This window comes from Lupinus angustifolius, chromosome LG20 (genome assembly GCF_001865875.1).
Source record: "Lupinus angustifolius cultivar Tanjil chromosome LG20, LupAngTanjil_v1.0, whole genome shotgun sequence".
Lineage (NCBI taxonomy): Eukaryota > Viridiplantae > Streptophyta > Magnoliopsida > Fabales > Fabaceae > Lupinus > Lupinus angustifolius.
In genome coordinates, this window is record NC_032028.1 from 1,285,052 (window position 1) to 1,302,084 (window position 17,033).

Genomic DNA, 17,033 nt, shown 5'->3' on the forward strand with positions numbered 1-17,033 from the left:
TAGGGCGTTCTAAGGTTGAAGTGACTAATGGGGAGGGGCAACGTATAACACACTTGATTGAGACCCAAGTTATACTCCTTTTTAATACTATTGATCCCCATGCATTTTCCACCAAACTAAGCATGAAGAAGCTTTAATGTTTTATAACTATATATTTAGAATGCCCCTTTGTCCTAATAACATTATCTCAAAACCTTTTATATGTATAATCGGAATGGCTTTAAGAAAAGGGTTAGAATTGAAAATACATGATGATGCCAAAAGTGTCCGAAGTAACAACAATTGGGCATGCGTGAAAACAACTCCATAATTAATATAGCCGCACTACTATGGCTCGATGGAAGGATGAGGAATCTCTCTATTACTAAATGGGGATTATAACATATGGTAAAAAAAAGTTTTAATGGTTATGATTTAACTTTTTTATTAAAATCTTAAAATTTAAAAAGTATTTTCCTTCTCATCATATTTCACTAATGGAGAATAGCTGAGATCTCAAAAACTAGTTAATGAAGCATAAAAATCAATTTTTCCACTCATGAAAAATGTCAAGAATCATGTTAGATTAATATATTATAAAGTAGACTAGATACTAATCTAGGAGACATATGTATGATATCTTGGACAATTTATCTACGAAGAAAGTTCAATAAAAAATTTCCATGGTAAATATATACTTATTACCTAATATTGAATGTCTGATTTATTATCCTTGGTGTGATATGGTGCTAGTAGTTTTTTAGAACTTTTGCACTACTTAATAAATGTAATATTAAAGGCTCTATTACCTTGGTAAATTTTCCCAATTTTTTGATGATGCTAGTTATGTTGTTACGCTAATTATACTTAATTTCAATATTCATTTTCTTATATATAATGGACAAAATGAGTAAGTGATGAGAAGAAAAAAACTTAAATAACTTTTAAGTTTGACACATTAAATCTAAGAAAATGGATTGTTGAGAATAAGTGTAACTAATGTAATTTAACTTGGGTGTAAACGAATCACTCATAATATATATATATATATATATATATATATATATATTATAGATGTCCACTAACATTATTGATTATATAAAGATAAATAGACTCTTCCTTCCTCAAATTAGAGACATCAAAACTCACTTTTGAGTAGTCTCTTTCATGGATGTGGACACATTAACGAATAACGACTGAGTAATGGCAATTTGTTTGGTAATGGAAATGAAAGTGATTATTCTGTCCTGACATTAAAAGTTGCTGAAAAGCATGTACATAAAAAGCTGAGGTTCTCTACTCCTTCTACTATATTTGCTGAATACCATGTGTCTCTCAAACATCAAAATCCTTTACTAAGGACACACGGCACACATGCAGATTCAATTAAACGGGATTCGATGCAACTCGTGCATCAAATTGAATGATTCCTCCAACTTAGTAACTTTCCCTTCCAGCCCTATGTTATAAAAGAGATTAAAATATGTGTACATTCATTTATACTTAAGTTAAGTTATATTACTTTATTTCTTATTATTTATTTTAGTAAATAGATCTCTCATCTTAAAATATATATCATAGTATCGTTTTTGGGTCAATCTTGTCCATTTCATTTCAATTTATTTTGTTTCATCAACCATAATGAAGTATGATATGAAATGCAAGAAAACATTTGTTATCTCTCTATATAATTAGAAACTAAAGGAGGCGAGTTTGACTTGGAAGACCATTTTAGTTACACACGGGACATGGCCTCAATAAGAAATATTATAAAACTAAATACTATTTATTTAATTATAATAGTAATATTCACCACATTCCTATATACTTTAACATTGGATTTATCAAGTCTTCTCAATTCCACGAATATCCTATATTTGTAGAAGTCAATAATGTAATTAATGCCATATATATAATTTCACAAGCTGTTATATATTATATACAGTAAAGATAATACTACAGTAATAGCCGCCACTAACACTGTACTCGAGATTCATATTATACTGTATCAGTCTCGTGAAGCTAGTTGTCTATCTAATTGAATTGAATCACATTTAGTGTTAGTGTGTTACCACGTAGCTTCAGAATAAGATTCCATTGAAGCACGCACTGTGCTAGCTATAACACTCTCAACAAGTAATAATCAAATAACGACAACATGCAACAAATTGTGCAAAGAATAATAAAAGGAAATAACTGCAAGTAGTGCAGGTGCCGCGAGTACTATACTAAATAATTGAATATTGTCTCTGTCCTTTATTATACACTGTTACTACAATACTATTACTAAGCACTGTGGCATGGGTGTTATGTTAACACACATTGCATATCACGTGATAACTAGGTTACTAGCCAGGATATGTTTGTAGTTATATAGGACACATATATATATATATATATGGACATGCTGTAGTGGTTTGAATTTAGTACTTTGTTTGTTGGGAAAGGATCCACTTATTCCAAGCTCATTCTAGTCATCAATTTTAGAGAAATTCAATGATTTGAGTTAATGAGTAAATCTAAACTATTAGATGTCCATAAAATTAATGGTTATAATTTAAACTTAATTTTTAAGTAAGTGAATCTATTCTCTTATTTATTATATATTGATGAATAAAATATATACTAGTGTCCGCTGCTGACCAACACCTATATAAATAGTATATGTACATGACATATTGACAGTAGAGTCATGTGAAAGATAAAGTTTAGTATGATGGCATTGACTCTTATTGTAAATTGTGATGTAGTAGCTAGAGTGGTTCTGTGTCGGTAGAAGAAGGAGGAAAAGGACAAATTAAGCAGTGTGGAGTAGTGAAAAACTGAAAATGGCTGCAAATACTGTGTGCAAGGATAACCATATTTTTCAAGGAAAACCGAGTGGTGAGTATTCTCTCATAGTACGCAGAGGAGAGTGCATCAAAAGAAAAGTCATAATGATTTGACTTTATTCCCCTTAAATATAATAATATAATATTATTATCTTCTAAAAGTACATACAAAAATCACAACTTTTTTTCTCTCCAATGTTAGATAGGAGTTTTTTCCATTATATCAGCTTATTTTGCCTAAAACCAGAGAGTTTGTTTTACATTTAGGCTACTCCGATTAAGTTTAGGATTATCCGGTTCGCTAATTTGCAAGATATAATTTTTAATGAGGTTTAGATGAGAGAATTAGGCGTAGTCAACTTTATGGATTGAAAGATATTATATCATAAATCATGTTTACTAAGGGCATAAATAATGAGAATTTTCGTGTTTTTTGTTAGTATGGGGAAATAACAAGAGATATAGCTACAATCACAATAGTGATGACATTGCAAAAACTTCCAAAACAAACCACAATTGTTATTGTGAAGTACAATTCAAAACAATATGATCCCTTATCGTTCATGTTGAGTGTATGCATGCAAGGTTGTGGCACACTAAGATATAAACAATAGACTCATTGTTCATGTTGAGTGTATGATCTAATTTTAATATCTTCGAATTATTTGAAACATAGTGATAACCTACAAAAAGAAAATTTATCGCATGTTGTGAATATTCAATTTTGTCTTACCTTTTACTTTGATCTTATACATAATAAAGCATCGTTTTTTAGGAAGTTGCAAATTAATATTGTCGGGTATGAGTCACATACGTGTGATATCAAAGAACCCACTACATCATTAACTTATGATTTAACAGGTTTATCCTTAGACATCATGGTGTCTTTTGGTTTATTTCTTACTATTTGTGAAAACAAAGTCATCCCTGAACACATTTTTTTGTCACAAATATTTTCATAATCAATACAAACACTAATTACAATCATTGAAAGAAAGCATGTTATAAAGAAAAAGTAAAGGAAAGAGTAAGCATGAAAGGAAATAAAATGTTCCTTCTATGAGGAAAATGTTAACACTTGCTGGAAAGTTATCAGTGTTACCAATTTCTAAAAGTACAAACAAACAAAAAATAAGAACAAAATTGTTTTCCAATAAAGATAATAAGGTAGTAAAGTCCATTCAAGTAAAAAGGGTATTCCAACACTTCCAAGTCCCAACTCTAGATCCCTATTTATATACACGTGGAAGATCAAATAGATCACAAAAATACACAGTCTAAATGTTTAAAACCTAATGGAAAAATCAAGTTCAGGAATGGACGAAGCAATTAAAGAAAGTTCATGACATTACTGTCGTATTTACACAAATAGCACAGTTTTCAAGCTAGTTTAAATTCACCAAACAAGGTGAAAAACATGTTAAATCTTAGTTGAATCACTGGGAGCTGATGTAGTACATTCCAATTTGCACCCATTCTGCAAAGTTAATAACCATGAGTACCTGAAAAGGGAATAATGGAGAGAAAGTGTGTCATGTTGTATCGTGAAAATATATGTAGCATGTAGATAGTAATCCTAATTTGATTACCATTAGTATATGTGCAGATAACAAAATGTAACGAGAATAACTCTCCCCAAAAACAAATGACATTAACTTAGACATACCTGTATCTTAGAATTGCTTGAGCATTCATATCGTATTCCATGACAAGTTAAAATATAAAAGGCATACCACATCTCGCCGTCTTCGCGCTTAAAACTAGGCAATCGGTCTACTTCAACAATATCGGGTAGAAGTATTGAGTCCTGAGGACTTAGATCTGCAATGTTTCCCTTCATCAGCAACTAAGAATGATAGCAGATTATCTGAAAGCTTAAAATATATATATATTTGATAGAAGGAACAATCTTCACATGAAACAGACTTCAGCCTTTTTCTAATAGCTTAATATGAGTTGGTAGCAGAAAAAAAGAAGAAAAGGAGGGAAGATAGAAGGAAAACAACTAACTACATTACCTGTACATAACAAATACAAGAAGAAAGGCAACCAAAGGCAATGGACAATTGATGGGAAGAGACTTGTGTTATATGTTGAGTCGAAAAAGCGCATAACAGTAAAGTTCTGGGTTACTCACTTGGCCTTCAATTGAGCTTCTCGGCCGTCTATATCAGCAAGATCTGATCGAAGTGACTCTACTTCTGCAGCTGTTAGCTCAACCTATAAAACACGATTTATACTCGTAAGAATATATAACAAAACCTTCACCAAGTACAAAAGGTGCATTACGCAAAAGCTGCTCAAAGGTGGCATCAGGATTTAAGCTAAAAATAAAGAGATAAGTTTCAGGTTATGTAATAGAAGGTGTTCTCTGCTCTAAGGAGATTCTACACTTGATGTTGGAGACTGAAAGTGATTGAGGGATGGTCTTTATTCTCACCGAACCATCATACATGAAATTGATCTTCTTCGAGAAGGAAAGCGGGGGAATCATTTTTTTGCACGACACAGCAACTGAGTTCAAAAAACAGAAAACAGAGTTAGACACTTATCTCACATCAGGACATGGGGACAGTCGTGAAGTGCAGTGAAGAAGCAGGTAGTAAAAAAATAATACAAACCCAAAGGTCAGTCGTTTCAGTTACGGTCACAAATATATCATGAAAAAAGGCAATTATTGAGCAATTAGAGCAATGATGGGCTGCCAGAAAGTTATCAGGGATCATCCAGCAGACCAAAGGATCTATCATCAGTTGCATATGCAATAAATCCACATGAATGACTAATCACTAGGCAGTTTCTAAACACAGGAGTCAGGATTATTCCTGATTCTCAATGGGCAACCCAGGAGGCCCAGCTAGTTGGCTATAAAAGGCACACTCTATCACAGAGAGAATGGCCATACAAGAAGCAATCAGAGAGACAACATGATAATCCGAATAGAGAGAAGAAATAGCATACAGAGGGAGTTGGTACATCACACACAGCCATAACCAGAGCGCCACCTTCATACATTCAAGCAAACTCAATCCAAAATAGGCTTACGTTTCACAAGCATTATAAAGTGGCAGCATCCATACCATACGACAGAAAGCATATACTCAGGTAAGCATTCAAACCGAAAAAATATGTTTCATAAACATGTCTTGCTTTGTGTGGTTTATGAATCGAAATTATAGGAGTAATTTGTAAACTGTTTTAATCAGTCATTCCGCATAAACACATAAACATATAATAAACTAGAACACAAAAAAGGGGCATGGATGAAATTGGTTTAATCTATATGTTTCCATCAGCTAAGGATTAGGCAAAAATTCAATAGTAAAAAGATTATTCCCTTATCATTACAAATCTGGAACACTAACGAATCTTATAAAACTGGTAAGGCTTCATGAGAAATAAGGAGAATGTTTACCTCTCCTCTGATCGGTTGCGAATAATCACCAAAGGAAGACGCCTCGGTTCGGTCGATACAGCGTATATCTCCGATATTCTCTAGCTGACTTTGGGTCAATGACTCGGGATTATCATTCTGTAAAGATCAATCGAAATTGTATGAATTCATAATAATCCAGAAGGAAATAAGGTATGAAAAAGAGAGTGAGGAAATCGGTTACTTTTTTTAAGTCACCATAATAATCCGTCTTCAACATCGTGATTCCACCTTTGTCCACCGAACCACCGTAAACCATCCGAGAGAAGAACCATCCAAGGGTAGGTTCCCTTTACCACATTGCCACGGTGAGAAAGCAAAGCAGAGGGTTAGGGAGGAAGAAGAAGAAGGGTGATTAGGGATTCCATTCCCATTTTCTTTCTCTGGTTCGTGAGTTAAAGGTGGAGGGGTTCACCCTTTTTTTTAATTATCCCCCTCCATCTAGCTTTCTTTTCTTCTTCTTTTTTAATCTTTTGTTTTTTTCTTCTTTTTATTATTTATTTGCTTTCATTATTCAATCTATGTAATTTTCTTGGAATAAGTATTAATTTGTATGCTACATATCTCATGACCATTATACTGATTGTATATTTCAACTTTAATTAACAAACCATTTTACCACTAAATTCGACCATTAATCCTATATAAACTATTTTAATTAACAATAATATTTTCTCATTGAATTCAACATGGATAAATAATCAGAAGAAGGTCTCTCACTTCTCCGAAAAATGAGACTATTGAATTATTAAACTCCATGTACATACATAATTAATAAATTTTGTTACTAAATTCTATATGTATAAATAATAAGAGATTATTTTATCAAATTAATTATGAAATTTTCATAGTGAGATTATGATTCGAGTCGTCTCTGGAAATGGGAAAATCCTGTGTATAGAAAATCCAATATTATCTCTAAGCTATTAATCCTGTGTATAGAAAATAATTCTCAAACCTATTTTACTACTTAACTCTAATTATGAAAATAATCCAATACTATATGAGTAAATAAGTTAAATATGAAATTTTTATAACGAGCTCTAAATTCTCCGAGAGTGAGAAGGTCTATGATCAACGTCGTTTCTAAGTTATTAATCTCATCAAATCAAAACAATTACATATTAATCAACTCTAATGGTATTTTATAAATCACTCACAATTAACCAAAGTAGCTAAACAATTTTCGAAATAGAACTACGTCGTCTTGATTTCCTTATTGCACCCGGGGATACGTAGGAGCGGGATAACCTCTTGTCAGATACAAATAAAAATATAAAAATATTCGCTTTTACCAATTAAATTTTAAATAAATAGTCTTAATAGTGAGGATACCATTTTAAATAAATAATCTTAAATAAATATTTGTTTCCCACACATATTCTCGCACTTGAGACAATCCTTTTCGAGCCAAGAACATCCACATGTACGTAGATCTAACTCTCCCAATGAACATTTTTTCATCCACAAGACTCGAACCCGAGACTTTACTTAAAGGGAATCAAATATGTACCACTTGAATCAACACTCATTAGTAAAATCAATAATAATTAAATATAAAAAATGATGATATAATGATAATGTATAAAATTATTATATTACTAGTGTATACATTTGTATCAATACAATATACTTATATACATGTAATCATATAACCCATTATTCAAATTTAATCATATCGTTACAAATGAACATAATATATAATATATATATAGAGGTATACATTTTTACACTATGCCAAACATCAAATTAATCATGGTTCCCAATTTAGAGTAGTTTATCTATTATTGCAAATGCTTATCTACAAATCGCGTTGGTTCAAGTAGTACATACTTGATTCTCCTTAAGTATTTGAGTTTTGTGGATGAAAAAAAAGTCCATCAAGAAAAAAAATTTGTGGGAAACAAAAAAAATTTGTTTATCTACAAGTTGACACTAATAGTTTATTAACACTAGATTTTGTACTTAATAACTTTACACAATAAAGAATTTCATTATAGCTTAAGATAACTTATTTTTTTTAAATCCGGTCGTTGTTCCCTATATGTTTTATTTCTCTTCCTCCCATAAGTTTTTATTTTAATATATTATAAAAAGAAAAAATAAAGCAACTATAAAATTAATAAATAAATTTAAAACATATAATAATATAGGAAAAATAAGTTATCTTAAACTTATTTTTAATACAATTTCTTTTAACTACTTGACAGAGAATACATGCTGTACAATATGTTTGCAGGTGATGTCCTAATCCTTTTATAGAACAACAAAAAATAGGTGACTTTACTTGTTTTGCTTGAGATATCTACTCATGAGTTTTAATAACCACAAGATGCATTTGATTGCACTAGTACTTGTCATAATTCTTCATTATTTCTTATTAGAATTGATATGACTGATATGGATGGTCCGATACTGAATAAACGAATATCTCCCTTGAGTGGTAACATTGATAAGTGAAATTAACAGGATATTGAAGTTGGAGAAACTGCAAGAAGATTACCTCGATGTCACCATACATTCCATTTGAAATGTGTGGACAAATGGCTTGTCAAGAATGATTCATGTCCTGTCTGCAGACAAGGTGTGTAGCTAGTTCAATGTCAGCATATATATATATATATATATATATGTATATTACTCTCTTAAGATAAATGTAGTGTTAATGAATTTGGTTATGGAATGCATAAAAAGCACATTGATTTATCTTTTATGTATATATAAAAAAAAAATTTGATGTAGTTTTAATAAGCACTATTAATGTAAATTTTTTTTATACTTTTACTATATTATTAATCATATTTTTACTTTTGTATTATTTCTGTTTCAGAGTTAATGATAGTTAATAAATGAATGATGAATGAGTATATTTATAGTGTTAGTATGTCCATATTAAATACTTTTAATAAATGTTAAAGATGTTAGTTAATTAAAAATAAAAATAATGTATATCTTTTTTGATATTTTTTGGGGGTACAATACTACAATCTGTTACTCTGTTTTGATTGGTTGGTGGAGTGGCGGTGGAGTTGAAGGGATAATTGGGATATTTGAGTGACGGAGGGACATTCTTGCCTCATTCAGTAACTGATAACTCAATCTCTTCTTTCTCTCCCAAATACATGTTTGGTTAATAATCCCAATCCTATTCCCATGGTACCTCTCCTCTCTCACCCTTCTTTCCTCTTCGCTATTCCTATTCCTATTCCTATTCCTATTCCCCATCGCTATTCCTATTTCTATTCCCATTCTCATCTCTCTCGCTCTCTACACCCGCTCCCGTTTCGTCCACCTCACGCTTCCATAACAAACTCAAACTTCAACACTTCCAATGGATTTGATCAATACAAACAACAAAACCTCCCTTCAAATCAGAAGCCAAGAACGTTGTTCCCTGGCGGGTACAAGAGACCGGAGATTAAGACACCCACTCTTATTCTCCAATTGGATGCCGACGAGGTCTTGAGCGGCGGCGACGCCGCCTTAAATTTGATAAACAAGGCTGTATCAAAATGGGTTGGGATAGTGGTGCTGAATAGTAGCAGTGACGGCGGCGGTGGTAGGCTTTACGAGGCGGCTTCTTTGTTGAAGTCGGTGGTTGGGGACCGTGCTTATTTCATGGTTTCAGATCGTGTTGATATCGCCGCCGCTGCTCAGGCTAATGGTGTTTTGCTCTCTGATCAAGGTCACTCTTTTTTCTCAATCATATGAATGCTTGTCACCATTAAGCAGCTTTTAATTCAAATATCATTATTTCCATTTCTTATAATAAAACTACTACTCTCGTTTTTTTTGTACCACCAAGGTATTCCTTCACCTTAAGAAACTAGGTGTCCCTCCCAACAAGTGTTGTTCCCAGAAATCGAACTTTTGATCTTGGGGATTTGGTGGGGCCTTGTACTACTAGACCAACGCCTTATATAAAATCATACATTTTCTTATTGTGAGAGCTGAGAGGAATGTCATGACCATTATTGTATCTGAATGATAAGATCGTGTGATTTTTTAGTTATCATGTGGCCATTATGTTTAATGGATAGTTGTGTCATCGAAGTTTATTCGTCTCAACCCACATTGCTCTCACTAGATGATAGATAATATGTGTGTGTGAAGTGGTGACCTTGTTTTTTTACTTCCAAATGTCATGGTATGGGTAACATGTTTCTCTTTTTCGTTTTCAGGCCTTCCTACTGTTGTTGCTAGAAATACACTGATGGATTCCAAATCGGAATCCGTGGTTCTTCCCTTAGTGGCTAGGATTGTACAAACTGTAGATGCTGCAGTGAATGCATCTAAATCCGAAGGTGCTGATTTTCTTATATATGGAACTGGTGATCTGAAACTTGCTGGTCAGGAACTTAATTCTCTATATGAAAATGTGAAGATACCTATTTTTGTCTCATGTACTTCACCTAAAAAAAGCGTGTCTTATTCTGAGGTTTCAAGTCTTCTCACTTCTGGTGCTAGTGGCTTTGTTATTAGTTTGGGAAATTTTGGGTTGTTTGGTGATGATTTACTGCACAAACTGTTTGATGCTGGGTTTGCAAATGATAAGAGAACACTGGGGGATCGTGATAGCAATGTCAATGAGCATAAATTATTGAACTCGAGTAATGATTTTCAGAGTAAAATGGAGGGTCTGGCTGGATTTGTTAAACTGGAGGGTAGGGAGAAACGTTTGATAGAAAGTGAGAGATCAGTGTTGAGCGAAGCTATAGAAGCTATCAAGAAAGCTGCACCACTGGTGATCTTTTAATTAAAAATTTGGTATTTGAAGTAATTCTTTTTCACTATTCTGTATTTGACCAGTATATTGTTTACTTCACTTTGATTTGGGATTGATTAAAATGACAGATGGAGGAGGTTTCACTTCTTAATGATGCAGTTTCTCAAATTGATGAGCCATTCTTACTGGTTATAGTGGTAATTGTGTGCTGAATCTCAACAAATTCTGGTTCCTGGGATATACATTGGTATTAGCTCTAAATTTCAGAAAAGAAAATCTTTTTAAATACATTTAGGACCTACTTAACTAACATGTGCCATTTGTTTTGAAAATTTAATCTAATTATTCCCTATTTTTTGTTTTTAAATCACCTGAATCTGACTATCTCCATATATATTATAAGCATTCTACTGGAACTTTGGTTCATGTTCCACTCATAGGGAGTAGTTTATTCTCCTGTCTATACAGGCATCAGAAGATGTTGCCCTCAGTAGAGTCTTTTCGTAAAGTTTGTGATCAATTTACTTTGTGGGTGTTATTCTACTTGCAACAATGCAAGTATGCTACATGATTGTTCAGTTGAGTAGCGTGTTGTTCCTGTATTTTGATGTTACAGTAGGACATGATTGCTGCCATACAGTTGCTAAAGGAACTGTCCAACTTTCATCATATCTTGAGTAGTTAGGTTTTATCCTGCTTGATCATTTCCATTTACCACTCATTCAAATTTTTAACTCCAAAGGCAATTAGTTGAGATGGTAGACATGGTAGAGTGCTGATGTCATGGAAACTGTATCGTGCCTTTATCTTTATTGCAATCTTGATATTACCAGGGGGAATTCAACTCTGGTAAATCTTCTGTGATTAATGCACTTCTTGGGGAAAGATATCTAAAAGAGGGAGTTGTTCCAACTACTAATGAGATCACATTTTTACGATATATGGACTTGGATTTTGGAGAACAAAGATGTGAAACACAGCCAGATGGTCAATATATTTGCTACCTTCCTGCTCCAATTCTTAAAGAAGTAAGCTGATTGTCAACTTGTTTCTCCACTCTGTTATGGATCTTAACATCCTTTGTGTACCAGACACTGTTTTTTTATATTGTAATTTAATGCCACAATTTTCTGTGTACAATCAGATATTCTCTGTTCACTTTTTTCCGATCTTTTTAAAACAGATGACCATTGTTGATACGCCTGGAACTAATGTGATTCTTCAGAGACAACAGCGTCTCACAGAGGAATTTGTACCCCGTGCAGATTTGCTTATTTTTGTTCTTTCTGCCGATCGCCCTCTAACTGCAAGTGAGGTATGGTCTGTCATCTTTGTGATGCGGAATATTATGTCGCTTTTGTGTAGTATTCAATATTCATTGTAGTTCCTCGAGCAGGGTTATCATGTGTCCTTTTATGTTATTTTTCAGATTGCTTTTCTTCGTTATTCTCAGCAGTGGAAAAAGAAAGTGGTCTTTGTTTTAAACAAAGTTGACATATATCAGAATACTCGTGAGGTTTATTCATGTCCTTTGATTTATACTGGTTTTTGTCGTACTCATATTATCTCAACTGATTCCGTTGTAATGATATAACTAAAGTAGGTCTAAGTTTGTATTTAACAATTCAACGCAGCTTGAGGAAGCATTGTCCTTTGTTAAGGACAACATACAGAGGTTGCTTAATGCAGAAGATGTGATAATGTATCCTGTATCTGCTCGATCTGCTCTTGAAGCAAAACTTTTGTCTCCCTCTAATGAAGAATTATCGGTCTCTGGTTCTCCTTATGATGTCAGCAACTTCTACGAGCTTGAAAATTTCTTATTTAGTTTTCTAGACGGGTCAACAATCCCAGGAATGGACAGAATGAGGCTCAAGCTTGAAACACCTATTGTAATTGCAGATAAACTAATTTCTGCATGCGAAACTCTTGTAACACAAGACTACAGATATGCCAAGCAGGATTTGTCTGCAGTTAATGATGTTGTTAATAGTGTAAATGATTTTGCAATGAATATGGAAACCGAAAGCCTTTCTTGGAGGAGACAAACTTTATCTTTGGTATGTTATCAAAAAATTATAGTTGTTTTTTTTTATCTATTTTAAATATGGGACAAATTTTTACATCTCAATTGATATGTTCTTGCATATGCCCTGGTGCAAATTAACAGATTGAAACTACAACAGCACGTGTTGTGGAGCAAGTTGAAGCTACTCTGCGGGTGTCAAATTTTGATATTATTGCTTCATATGTTTTGAATGGAGAAAAATATGCAATGCCTGCTACCTCGGGAATTCAGAATGACATAATTGGTCCTTCTGTCTTGGCTGCTCAGGTTATTTCTGGGCTTAAGGAGTTTTAGTTTTGTCCTGTACTATTATTATTGTTTACCATCTTGATTGAGACCTGAACTAATGAATCTACATTGTATTCCAATCATTTTTAATTTTGCCTATCAGAATAATTTGATTTCAAGTATCAATTTTTTCTTGCTTTTGGTTTTGCTTTGGTAGCCCCAAGAGAGACTAATACATAGAATTGCATAAAAGCTCGATTATTCGTCTATTATGGCCTATTGGTGAAGTTAGCTGGATATGTTTTGCTGAAAATGTTTTTTTGTTGATGGAACAGAGTATACTTGAAGAATACGGAAAGTGGTTGCGTTCCAAGAATACCCAACAGGGGAGATTATACAAGGATTCTTTGGAAAAAAGATGGCCCTTATTAGTTAGTGAAAATAGTCTGATGAATTTTGAGACATATGAGTTGCTAACGAAAGTAGATCAATCTGGCAGTCAGGTAATTGAAAACTTCAACACAAGTGCAGCTTCAAAGTCATTTGAACAAGAATTCCGTGAGATGGTAAGTTTGGAACTCTGTGATGTAATTTAATTTTTTATAGGCTTAGTACTTTTGGTTCCCTTGCTTTACAGAAGTAAGATATGTTCCATATAGTTTCCATTTCAGTAGTTATCATTGAAGGCAACTGTGCTGATGTGGCTTTGTGCACTTCCGACAAAACGCAGTCAAGTTATTAAATTAAAGGGAATAATAGAGAGTGATGTTATCTCCATATCAGAAAATAATAGGCTATGTTATCTTACATCAATTGAACAAACTAAAAGTGGAACATAAATGCATCAATTTGAAAACTATGTGCAAACTACTATTTCTACATTTGCAACTGGGGGACCAAAATCTAACTTTCTAAAACTAGGTAGGGACTTAATGCGCATTTAACCCCTCACCCATTTTACATAGAAGTCCTAATGATCCATAATTAAGCAATCTGTTAGAATTCTTATTATTTTCCATTTTAATGCTTAGAAGCATAGCATATGCTGGTTTTTAATGTACTAAGAATGTTTGGATGTCACAAAATCTCTGCCATGGATTGTGCTGGTTATTTGACATGAAATTGTGGAAAAGCTGATTCGGCTGATAATAATTATTTGAAGGATGTCCAGTCTATTATTACCTTTAGGTTAATTTCTGAAATACTTGTGGGCTTGTGGTTAAATGTGGTGATGGTCAGCTGGCATAAAACTTGAAAAAGTATTTCCACTATGTGATTTAATCAGGTTGCTGCTTTGTTTTTCATCGTCTATTGCCATATTGCCTCTTAGGATCTGCTTGGACAACTGATTGATATGCTAGCTGGAAACTTATAAGTTACCTGGATGCTTATAAGTTTGCTTAAACCTATAAGTTACGAGCTATAGCTGAAAGCTGATAAACTAGGAGTTGAAAGTTGATAAGCAGAATGTTTTATAAGATTAGTGAATAAACTAGTTGATGAGCTTACAATGACATAGCTCCTAGCTTATTAGCCATAAACTACCTCAAGAAGCTTATCAATATGAGCTTATAAGCTCATACCAAGCTAGTTTACTAGCTTATATAAGCTACTTACTGTTATGGATATAAGGCAATTTTGCAAAGATAGCCAAGACTACTTACTGTTAATGAGAAATAGACATGTAAGTACTTCTCTTATCATATGGCTCCAGACAGTTTGACAAATTTATTTACAGCTTGCTTTTGTGAACAAGGTTTTAGTATCTTTTTATTATTAATTGTTGTTATTATTTACTGTCACTAAACCAATGTGAGATAACATGTTTTCCTTTTAAATTAGTTTGTAGAGACATTTGGCCAATTAGGTGTGGCTGGATTATCTGCTTCACTACTAACATCTGTGTTGCCAACCACATTGGAAGATCTTCTTGCTCTTGGCATTTGCTCTGCTGGCGGGTAATGTATTTTATTCAATTTGTGTTGCATGATTGCAGTCAATGAAACATAGGCCTTGGACCCCTTTACAAAATGAAAACGTATTTGCAGTTTAAGCTTCACTTCTTTGTAAGAATAAAATATTACTGAGGCAATGTAGCTCCTGTGCTGTGCGACCTGCACTATTACAGCAAAAGGAACATGAACATCCACAATTCAACTCACGATAATAGCCTTGTATTACAGAACCTGCTTTATATCTCTTCCCACTCATACAATTGTTATGAGGCACAACACCTCACAAACTGATTGGATTACTATTTTTTGCATTATATATCCATTATCATTAGTGTTGAATAACAACAACAACCAAACATTTATCCCACTAGGTGGGGTCGGCTACATGGATCGATTGACACAGTTACCACTGGTGTTGAATACATATGAATAAAATTCTTTTGCATTTACTTTATCGTGTGTTGATATGCTTTTTTCATCATTTGATTGTTGCTTATATCTCAGGTACCTGGCTATATTAAATTTCCCAAATCGGAGGCAGAGTGTGATAGATAAGGTGAAAAGGAGAGGAGATACCTTGGCATATGAGCTTGAGGAGGCCATGAAGAAGGATTTCACTGAAGCCATAGAAAATTTGGATACCTTCGTTAAAGTCATTAGCAAACCTTACCAAGATCAAGTGCAGAATAGACTTAACAGGCTAGTAGTGATGCAAGAAGAGTTATCAGATATTGAGAGAAAACTTAGAACGCTACAGATTGAAATTCAAAATCTTAATGTGTCATGAATTCTCTTTTGATTGTATCAAACTCTATTTTGTGAATGTTGCATATAGCAAATCCACCCCCCTTAAACATATTGTACCTTTCACCTTTCTTTGACTTATAATTTTGGGGTATTATATTATAACCTCCATTGCAAGTGGGAACTTAAAAATGCTTCTACTTTTTATAATCCGTTATCACGTTGCATTGCATTGCATGGCATTGGGTGACGAAACTGAATCCTGAGCTAAACTATAATAGTATAATATATTGAAGTCAACCTTAAAGAAACATTACATTCACCGTCCATGGAGCATCAAATACACTTTTTTTATAATGTTTTTCATTTTCAATTAACTGTATGTCAATCACTTGTTTTGGGACACTTCCATGATCCAAACATACTTTATGATTACTTACTTTTTTTGCATAATTTTCTGCAATCCTACACTCTGATCTTGCTATATATTCCTATATGAGAGAGGTGTCATCTTCCACATGAGTCTTGGAAAGAATTATTTTTCATTTCAGTGAATGGTGGAATAAGAAAGTGTTAGCATTACCATGGTCAAAACTTAGAGATTTTGTTCTTTAAATCTTGAGTAATTAAATTAAGTATATTAGCCAATGACAATAATGATTAATAATAAATTACACTTAAATTAAGTGCTCTAAATGATTTTCCAAAACTAAAACTCAAAACTAGGTAAGCTATTGTATGAATTAGAATTCATTGCATTTCTTGCCAACAAAAGGTAATACTAAAATAGAAATGTGTGGTTAATAAACGATACATTAGGTTAGAATGAATATGATGAGATCAACTAGGTAGCTTTAGGGTTCACATAATCACATTCTACTTTAAAGATAATTTTTGCATTTCATAAAAGTTTTCCCTTGATTAGCCAATTTAGATCAACCACAAAGGGAGTATTATGCAAAGCATATTCCATCGTGAAAATGTTAAAGGCGCATATATTCTTGTCCCCCTATTTTATTTCCCTAGTCATATTCGTACCCTCCCCCCTCCACTCATCTTCACTACCTTT

At 33.2% G+C, this 17,033-nt stretch overlaps 1 protein-coding gene and 2 long non-coding RNA genes across 5 annotated transcripts; 1 reads left to right on the top strand and 2 right to left on the bottom strand.

Moving 5' to 3' along the window:
• LOC109335679 lies at positions 3,995–6,664 on the bottom strand. Of its 3 annotated transcripts, XR_002106228.1 has the most exons (6): positions 6,428–6,664; positions 6,226–6,342; positions 5,251–5,324; positions 4,829–5,030; positions 4,477–4,631; positions 3,995–4,312 (listed from the first exon to the last, which is right to left on the bottom strand). It is a non-coding gene; the product is annotated as an uncharacterized LOC109335679 (long non-coding RNA). The 3 variants fall into 3 exon arrangements; XR_002106227.1 differs by having other exon boundaries at positions 3,995–4,631; positions 4,948–5,030; XR_002106226.1 differs by having other exon boundaries at positions 3,995–4,631.
• On the top strand, positions 9,291–16,132 carry LOC109336074 (probable transmembrane GTPase FZO-like, chloroplastic). The gene is made up of 11 exons (XM_019572440.1): positions 9,291–9,928; positions 10,425–10,987; positions 11,098–11,166; positions 11,803–11,997; positions 12,153–12,284; positions 12,399–12,485; positions 12,604–13,029; positions 13,140–13,304; positions 13,601–13,831; positions 15,108–15,223; positions 15,725–16,132. Exons 1-11 carry the CDS (start codon positions 9,397–9,399, stop codon positions 16,005–16,007), a joined length of 2,799 nt encoding a protein of 932 aa, XP_019427985.1. The 5' UTR covers positions 9,291–9,396; the 3' UTR covers positions 16,008–16,132.
• On the bottom strand, positions 13,869–14,853 carry LOC109336075. The gene is made up of 2 exons (XR_002106299.1): positions 14,123–14,853; positions 13,869–14,059 (listed from the first exon to the last, which is right to left on the bottom strand). It is a non-coding gene; the product is annotated as an uncharacterized LOC109336075 (long non-coding RNA).